This window comes from Palaemon carinicauda, chromosome 15, assembly GCF_036898095.1.
Source record: "Palaemon carinicauda isolate YSFRI2023 chromosome 15, ASM3689809v2, whole genome shotgun sequence".
Classification (NCBI taxonomy): domain Eukaryota; kingdom Metazoa; phylum Arthropoda; class Malacostraca; order Decapoda; family Palaemonidae; genus Palaemon; species Palaemon carinicauda.
In genome coordinates this window covers 42,752,933-42,762,932 of record NC_090739.1, presented here as the reverse complement: position 1 = coordinate 42,762,932, position 10,000 = coordinate 42,752,933, and the positions used below count along the sequence as shown (strand labels likewise).

At 35.2% G+C, this 10,000-nt stretch overlaps 1 protein-coding gene across 2 annotated transcripts in view; it reads left to right on the top strand.

Moving 5' to 3' along the window:
- The window catches only part of LOC137654579 (protein bric-a-brac 1-like), a 101,486-nt gene that overhangs the window by 303 nt on the left and 91,183 nt on the right, over positions 1-10,000 (top strand). The window contains exons 1-2 of one of the 2 annotated variants that reach the window (XM_068388329.1): positions 5,389-6,026; positions 7,777-7,886. In XM_068388329.1, the coding sequence (XP_068244430.1) occupies positions 5,761-6,026; positions 7,777-7,886 (376 nt within the window). In that variant the 5' untranslated portion in view covers positions 5,389-5,760. Of the gene's footprint in view, positions 307-5,388; positions 6,027-7,776; positions 7,887-10,000 lie in introns of those variants that run through there. The other variant, XM_068388331.1, reaches the window with a different exon arrangement.

Genomic DNA, 10,000 nt, shown 5'->3' with positions numbered 1-10,000 from the left:
AAGCACCCCGTGGAGTTCGCGGCTCTCGAACCCCGCTCTCTTCCCGTCAGCACCATACAGTCGCGGCACGAGCAACTCCATCGCCACCAGGTCGAGAAAGAGGCTCAGCAGAGGGAGGAAGAGGCCATATGCGCATCCTGGCGCAACACAGGGCGGAACTAACGCGCCAGGGCAAAAAGGAGACTTCGGATAACTCCTCCGACGCCACCACCACCAACAGTAGCAGTAGCAGCAGCAGTAGTAGTATTAGCAGCACAGTTGCTCTTACACCAGCGCACCTGTGGTCGTGGCACACACCTGTATTCGGTGAGTACATCAGCTTTCGAAGGACACGTCAAGGGGCATTTCAGCGGTTTCCTGAAGGGGTAAGAGAAGAATGTTCTATGGAGCACGTATGCTTTTGGCACCGTCACCGAGAATGATTATACCTAGTTTTCTCACTTGGTTTGATAAGGGTTTTTAATCTTGTCTGTTGATATGTTCCGAAATATTGTTAATGAAGAAAAAGAAAATCAAGCTTTATCTCTCTTCTTGAATTACATGTTTACGGACCTTGAGATTATTTCACAACCTTTACTTCGTCAGGTAACAGATGTTGCAGATAATACATATCTGGGTTGATTTTAAACATTTCGAAAATTGGATGACATTACTATTTTTTTTTTCCATTCGTCCCAGTGACAGCAACACGTGTTATGATTGTTTTCTTTTATCATCCGCCATACCTTCTTCAACATGTTATTAACAGCTAATGCTAATGAAATGTTCAAATTCATGAGCTTAATTCAACATTATAATAAATGTTTTATATAATTCATCACTGATACACACAGAATAACTTAAATTTATAATATATTTAATCTGCCTTCAACTGGATGCATAAACCTTTCAAAGCCATTGCGTGAATATTCAGCGAGCGATTGTTTAGATCTTACTTGTACAAGTAACACTCTCTCTCTCTCTCTCTCTCTCTCTCTCTCTCTCTCTCTCAGATCTTAACTATAGGTACTCTAATCTTAACCACAGGTCTTCTGAAGGTGATATATCGTGATTGTAGATATAGTTATGTACTGCACGAGATCTATCATGAGAACTAGAATAAAATTTTAAGTATTATCTTGTGTTTACAGCTACTACTTATTGCTGTCGATCTTCCTTCTACCGAGCTGTTTATCGTTTGAAATTATGAGAGAGAGAGAGAGAGAGAGAGAGAGAGAGAGAGAGAGAGAGAGAAGGGGGCGACGGTTACCACAGTTACATCTCTGAAAGAAATGATAAATTTATATCACTAAATATTCATCAGCAATTTGTCTCCTACTCTAGTCGCAAACAGCTCGGTTAAGATACACATGATGTAACTAAATGTATCTCTTTCATGTACAAAAGCCAATGACCTTTTCAAAAACAGAAAAAAAAGTTTTTTTGTGATCTACTCTAAACTTCCAAATAGCGATAAGTGGAGTTATCGATCCTCTTTTGTATCACTTTATGTCTCTCTCTCTCTCTCTCTCTCTCTCTCTCCTCTCTCTCTCTCTGATATTACGCAATGATTTTTCTTTTTTTTCCTACTACAGTATTCCATCCTTTATCCTTAAATAACAATCTTGATTACCATCTTCCAGTCTTCCAATATTTTTTATTCCGGTTTAAGATAAATTAAATTTTCATGAGAAACCCCAACATCATCTAACACATGTTCTTGAGGAGATAATATATCTTTGGATCTATTTCGAAAATATGAAATTTCGTTGACATTATTTACTTTTTTTCACGCGTCCCTACGGCAACAATACCAGATATAGATCTTTGGTTTTATAAAGGCATTTGAATTCCTCTATCCTTAGATATCCGTTTTGAAGGGCACTCTTCGGTCTTCAGTGTTTATTTTTCAATTTGGATGTCTGTATGAGAGAATTTTCCCTTTTATAATAATAATAATAATTATTATTATTATTATTAGTAGTAGTAGTAGTAGTATTTTTATTATATTATTACTATTATTATTATTTTTGTTTTTATTATTATTATTATTATTTTTATTAATACTATTATTATTATTATTTTTTTTATTAATACTATTATTATTATTATTTATTTTTATCATTATTATTATTATTATTATTATTATTATTATTATTATTATTATTATTAACTAAGCTACTACCCTAGTAGGGAAAAGGGAGGTTATAAACTCCAGGAGTCCAACAGGAAAAAATAGCCCAGTGAGGAAAGGAAACAAGGAAATAAATAAACTACAAGAAAAGTAATGAACAATTAACATAAAACATTTTAAGGACAGCAACAACATTGAAATACATATTTCATATATAAACTATAGAGAATCTTAAAAAGAAAGAGGAAGAAAAATTAGATAGAATAGTGGCCCGAGTGTACCCTTAAGCAAGAAACTCGACCCTTATACAGTGGAAGACCATGGTACAGAGGCTATGGCACTACCCAAGACTAGAGAACTATGGTTTGATTTTATAGTTACTTTCTCCTATAAGAGCTGTTTACCATAGTTAAGAGTTCCTTCTACCCTTACCAAGAAGAAAGTAGCCATTAATCAATTTCAGTGCAGTAGTTAATTCCTTGAGCGAAGAAGAATTGTTTGGTAATCTTAGTGTTGCCCAGGTGTATGAGGACAGAGGAGAATGTAGAAAGAATAGGACAGATTATTCGGGCTACGTATAAGCAAATGAAAAATGAGCCGTAACCAGAGACATGAATCCAATGTAGGCTTGTCTAGCCAGTCAAAGGACCTAATAACTCTCTAGCGGTAGTATCTCAACGGGTGGCTGGTGCTCTGGCCAACCTACTTTAGTCCATTTCTTTTAGCGAGTCATATTTGCACCGACTCGCAACAACGGTGCCCTTTTAGCTCGGAAAGTTTCCTGGTCGCTGATTGGTTAGAATTATCTTGTCCAACCAATCAGCGACCAGGAAACTTTTCCGAGCTAAAAGGGCACCGCTGCGAGTCGGTGCAAATATGACTCGCTAAAAGAAATGGACTATACCTATTTCATATGTGTAGGTAATATCAAATAGTAATTTGCTGATGATTAGATATAGACCGTTACAGAAAATTTCAGCACCATATATATTTTGACAGTAAAGTCGAAAGCGTTTGTTATGTCTGTGTTGACTAGACCCAAGCCATTATTGGATTTTTATGGGATTTAATTTAAATTATTTAGTTATATTTGATTTTTATTTTTATGAAATTAATTTATATTTTTTTCTGGTTTCCCAGTACAAAACTATCAAGAATTTTTTAAAGAGAGAAGAGAATGTAATTAAAATTCAATAATTATTTCATGATACAATAGGAACAAACCAAAGAAGGCGTACCATGATAATTTTTTTTTTCAAGAACCGTTGATCACCAAAACTTGGAACCAGAATGATCATACTAGTGTTATTATTACTAGCCAAGCTATAACCTTAATTGGAAAAGCTGAATGCTACGAGTCCAAGGGCTCCAACCGAATAATTGTCCAGCACAGAAGAGAAGTAACAAATAAACTATAATTATAAGGAATGATAAAAACGTATATATGAAATATTCTATGCTCAGTAGCAACTTCAAATAGATAATTCATATATAAACTATGAAATGAGACTTGTGTTAAACTTTCCTTAACAAAATCATTTGCATAAAGGTTGAACTTCTGAATTTCCACGGTTCAATTACCTGATACTGAAGATAATTTTAGATCTGGTCACAGCTCCAATATCACCTCTAGAGTACTGTGTAGCATTAAGCCTAATTCTTAAGGCAAGACTTAGAATTAAGTGCATACCTAGTACTGCGTACATGATGGTACAGTTGGAAAATTTGAATGGAAAAAAAAATGGAAAATATTCTCAAAATTAGGAAAAATCTTATACAACATACACAAAGAACTAACTGAACGAGATTAATATCAATATCAGGGACAGTGGAGATGATAATCAGCAGCTGAAGACCTGACAGGAGGACAATAATCGAAAATGGGGGAATAAAAATTTTAAATATTTTCTCAGGATAGGGCGATATCAAATATCTTGAGACTTTTTTTTTTTTTTTTTTTTTTTTTTTTTTTTTCTTCTCAAAATAGCCACTTTTTGTGCAATTTAAGAAACAAACCAAATAGTTGGGAGAACTTTTCCCTTTTGTGACCAAGGGGGGTCACAGGGAGGGCGAAATTCCCCCTAACTTGAGACCTCTCATGTAAGATGAACTTTGCAAATACCTGATGATCCTGTTTTTATCACTTTGATCCATGTTTTGAAAAGGACCGGGAAGGACAGTTACCTTAACAGTGATTGGTAAGGTGGGGGCGTGGATGTCGTCGTGGTCAACGTGGTAATTTCCATGGCCAGCTGTTAGTAACCAGTCATTTAACTATTGACACGATAAACTGACTAATAAGTGATAAGGTAACTGTCCTTTCCGGGCCTCGTCAAATTATGAATTAAAGTGATAAAATTCCAAGAATATCAAGCGTATTTTAATTTTGTCTTATCATTTAAGATCTTCAGGTTAAGGTAGGGGAGTTGTGGTAAGCTAGGAGGCAGACCCGGCCCCGAACGGTGTGATTAAGACACATCCCTGTTTTTCCCTCGTTCTGTTTTCTCAAAGCTCCGATTTTCAATGAAAAGTACAGCAATTTCAACATTAATCGAGGTACAGCCTGTCTTGTCAGTACGTTTTTTTTCGACGTTCTATTGATACAGCTTGTGTGGAAATTGGTATATTTATGACGATAATCTCCGCAGCCGACTCGTGATAATATAAGTCCGTTTCGTATTGGTCATCGTTGAGTTAAAAGAAACTGTTTTGATATTGCGATAATAGACTACAAAAGATGATCGCCATACAGAAATTATAGTAACCTTTCACAAAATTTTTAGTAAATTAGGGTACATAAACAATAAGATATCGATGCTTGACGATGATCTTTGAATTATAAAATGTATTTTCCTTCTTGGTAATTGAAAATGCTGTAAATGTTATGAAGACCGAAGCGCATAAAGAAAATAATAATAATGATAATTTCTTCCTCAATCAATGACACATGTCAAGCCTGTAAACAAACAAATCAGCTGACTGTTAGGTGCTGTACAATACGTTTGGTCGAACTTTGGCAGCGATACGCCAGTGACTTGCAATTGTCTTAGTGACATGAAGAATTACATTAAAACACATTTGGTATACGAAATCTTGTGGGCTTATAGAATTATTATAGAATTTAAATAGATGATTACCCAATATTTACAATCGTATTGTTTCAGCTAAAATAGTAATTTTCATAAAGAGAATGAATTAAGTCAGGTTCGCGGAATCGGACACATGTAGTAAACAACTTAGATACGAGTTACCAGATAGGATTTTCCTCCGTCTTCCAGGCACTTTTTCTCTCGCCTTCAAACAGTGCCGCAAATAGGGATCTTCGTAATTGTTATTTGCCTTGGGCCTATGCGAGTGAAAGCTTAGGAACCAATTCGTTGACGATCGAGTGATTAGGTTGTAAATATCTTAGATCCGACAACTTAGAGAACCTAAACGTTGTCAGACATCTACTCAATTCGAGACAACGGGGAGGCATTTGCCAGTGACTGACTATTTCCACGACTGCCGTGGCCCAAGTGAACTGTATGTTGCACACAGAACAATAACGTTATTAGTTGGCCAGCTATTTAGAAATTATGCTATTTTTTTTTACCACCTCTACGCAACTCAAAACTTGAACTATTTTATTAAATACATCAGTTGAAATGACTGCCAACGGCGTTCAACCTCTGTTGTCTCTTGGTCAGAGATTCCCAGATTTTGACAACTTTAAGTGTACATTAGACCTGTTTCAGCGAGAGACGTTCTCGAAGTTTGTTGTGGCCGACTCAAGGTCTGTCGAGAAGGCCAATAAGACTTTAGTTGCCAATCGAAAGTTTAAAAGTGCTTTCAAGTACAGTCGTGTCCGGTATCAGTGTAAACACGGCGGTGAATATAAGACGTGGAGTTCTGGTGTACGACCAAACCAGAGGTTAGTAAAGGCTTTAACCCAAGTTGTTTTAATTGTACTTTGGTTGGATTTTATCTTGGGTTAAGTTGTATGTGATAGTATAAGACGCTAATTTCTCTTAGAATAACCAAGACATATTTATTTTATTACTTAATATTCTATTCTATTATATATTTTTTACCATTTGATTTAGGTGCATAACATTTGTTTTATTATTTCCTCGGTCATCTATTGTATATATATATATATATATATATATAATATATATATATATATATATATATATATGTGTGTGTGTGTGTGTGTGTATGTATGTATGTATGTATGTATGTATGTATATATATACACACACACACACACACACATATATATATATATATATATATATATATATAGAAATTATAGGGGACCTCAGTGAGAAACTTATTTTTTTTCTTTTTAGAAAAGAAAAATTAAGTGTTATACCTTTTTAGAATTGCCAGTTTTTCATAGATTCTATTATGACCATTGGGGAAAATGCAGTTTTAATGTGTCATCAATAACAGCCCTGCAAATACGGATAAAACAAAAAAGTTGCTAGTATAAGTACTGAAGTATTTTCTAACCTAACCTAGTATAACGGATCCTTACCTGACTGGGAATTTCAAACCCTCATGAACCTAACCTAGATGTCAAAATGACAACTGAAATACAGGTCCCCTTAACCCAACCCAACCCAACCCAATAGTTCAAGTACTGACCTGACCCACTACACTGTCAGGGTCAGGAGTCATAGAAAAGCCAGGGATGAGTTCCAGTGTAATCTAGTATGGCAGGTCCATATTTGACCTACCCTGACATATAAAGCTATACATTTTAGACATAAGAATTAAGACAATTCTAACCTAGCATATAATTCCTTACCTAACGTGAGGGCCTACCTTTTTCTCCGCTTTAGCATTTCCAAGGTTAAAATATTCCTTAATGTGAGTTTTTTCGAGTGTGTCCGGATGGTTATCTGTTTGATTTAAAAGAAAAACCTGGTATTCAGTATTTAAAAAAAAAGTTTCTGTTTGATAGGAGAGCCATTTGTCAGTGAAATGGATGACTTCTAAATAGAGGTAAAGTGACTTTAGGTTTTTATTTTACATATAAAAGCTTGAAGGTCTTTATCCTCCCCATAAACACTTTTGCTCCCATTTTTAAACAGCTCATATGCTGATGAAGACAGCGTAGAGACAGAAAGTAGCCGTATTTGATCTCAAGGTTTAAGTTTTAGTTGCTTGAAAGCCATAAATAATACAGCATTACATAACAATAAAAAGCTGCATTAAGTACTCTCGATAAGTGTATGTGTAAGCGACTGTCACCTCGTCAAACGTAATTAATGAACATAGAATACACATTTTTATTGGTAAGCCCTTATATTCCCAAAAGGAAAAAAACACCAAAACAGACAGCACCTGGCCATTTTCATAACGAATTCAGTGTTGACCGGAAGTGTGGCACTTCCATTGGAAAAAAAAAAAAAAAAAACCAGTTTTGCTATGCCTGGTCTTGACCAGTATGTTCAAGAAACTCTCGATGTCCCAGAATATCGTAAAACAAATTAACCTAATGACTAGTAACACTGCTTTGTTTGGTATTTGGTCCGAATCTGGAAATCTTTCTTAGACTGGATTATTTATGCTGTTGACGATATTTAGTATCTTGTCATTAAAAGGTCTGTGGTCGAGTAATATTTACTTTCCGTGGTAGTTTATCAGGACAGTTTTGCTTTTACTTGTTGCAGGACGTTCAAAATGAAGTGTCCATGCGGATTTTCAGTCAAAGCAGACCGAAAGAATGATTGTCTTGTAATTAGTCAAGGAAACTTCACACACAATCACTCAACCACGCAAGGTATGTTCTTGGTGTACCCCGAATTAAATCGAATGAGTTAAGAGCAGTAGGAATTTGGAAGCCATATGAGAATTCATTTGGTGAATACCAGTGGTATGATTCTTAGTTTAATGGCTATTGATATCTCAGAGGAAATTTTAGTAATTAATGCAAGTACGTATGCTGCACAAAAATTCTTTTGCTACTACTACGACAAATGCACAGTTTGGTCGTGTGAGATATTTTCCTTTATGTTGGTACACTTGGTAGCAGTTGGGCCTGTAGTGTAAAGTTCCATCACTATTGTTATGAGCGTTGTGTATGGAAACTGAATTCAGATTATCGGTGAAATAATGCCAATGCCGGTCATTGAGCGTTCTAGTTAAGTGTACAGTAACTGTGTGGGTGCAGAGCAGAGTAAGAGGTTTAATTTTGTTATTTAAATATAAGAATTGTTCAGATTGAAGTCAAGTGTATTTTGGTGCTTTTAGATCGAATGGTTAACTGTGTAACAGTAGTTACATGAACACTCATAGATAACCAGGGAGAAGAATATTAGAAGTCAGACATACCAGAACTCAATCAGAACTCTATGCTCTTACTTAATATTAAAAATAGGTTTTTTTGGGAAGTGTCCACTACTTTTTTAAAAGTTATTGATTTCGTAAAGGTATGCAATATTAAGAACAGAACAGTATTAGAATAACGGATATAAGCAAGCATAATCATACGTGTAGAGTGAATGGAACGTTCACCAAGTAGCTAACACGACTGGGCAACCATCTTTATTGCAACAATCTTGGTCTCCATTTAGTGTAATTTCTTTTGTTTAGGTTTTTGCTTAATTTCTACTAATGTTATCAAATCTTATCACCAGATTTTAGTTTATCCTTGATATGGCCAGTCAGTAGTACCCTCCTGTCAAAGTCATGCACGGCCTTTTATTTTACCCCACAACCTTCTGTGAAATTACAAGCTGTTAAGATTATAACTGTGAAGTTATCTTTTAAACTGCTATATTTTGACCTGTGTATGGGATGTATAGCTAGTGCATTAGGTAATCAATAAGACATCTAACAAACTTATTTCAGACCCATTTAGACTTGAAAGTTCACGGCTCTACCAATATCTTTAAACTTATACACGTCATGCAATTGCACCTCACAACAGTGCATCTTTATAAGATCTTTCAATATATTTCACCAAGTCCATATGCATGACGTATAAAATTTTTCCCTTTACTGTCCAGCTTTTTGTAAGTCCCATAATTCTTACCGCTTTTGTCATAACCGCAATGTAATTGCCGGTCGAGGCAAGTGTTGTATATGCTACCATACTGTGTTGCCTCAGCGTGTTGGTGTACTCTATTACAACAGCAGGGAGTCCAAAGAATTTGAAATAATCAGCAGCAAAATGTTAAAGCATAGTTCTTTTGTAGATTAATATGCCTTTTGTCCTTTTTCATAATCAGTCAAAGAATAGACATATCTCTTGGTAAATCCTTCTTAAGAACTGGGAATGAAATTGAAATTTTTGATGGTCTGTGACTGTTTCACTGCTAAGTACGGATACAGTAAAGTCAAATATTTTATTGGATTTTAGTAAGTAATCAATACTGTGGTCCATTTTGCCAAACACAATATTCCATGGTTCGTGTTAGGCTTGTTCAGATAATCATGAATGGGTTGTTTAGTGTAGTCGTGAATTAGATAAGCTGGAGAGTGTCCTTCAGTTCCTCCTGTTGTTGGCTTTACTCTAAGCCTGTGTGTCTTTTTGAGACAGTAAGGTGACGCTAGACTTTTCATTAAGACAGAACCGTCTTTTATGATAACCTACTTATTATCATTCGAAAACTGTTGTTAAGAGATAATTGTCTTCCACATTCCTTGTATTTTATTGTTTATCATTCGAATTATAATGAACAGCAAAAGTTGATGGGGAATTTGTGTTTTTATAGACTATAGAATTACAGTTCTATGCTAGACTTACAATTACTCATGTAATACAGTATGTGCGTTTGTGGAACTATGTATTAGAGGTGGTCGGAATATTTGTGTTTGCATTCGCAGTAGCGAATATTCACGTGTTTCTTTCTTTTTTTTCTTTTTTTTTTCAAATTAGCACGTTACCTAACA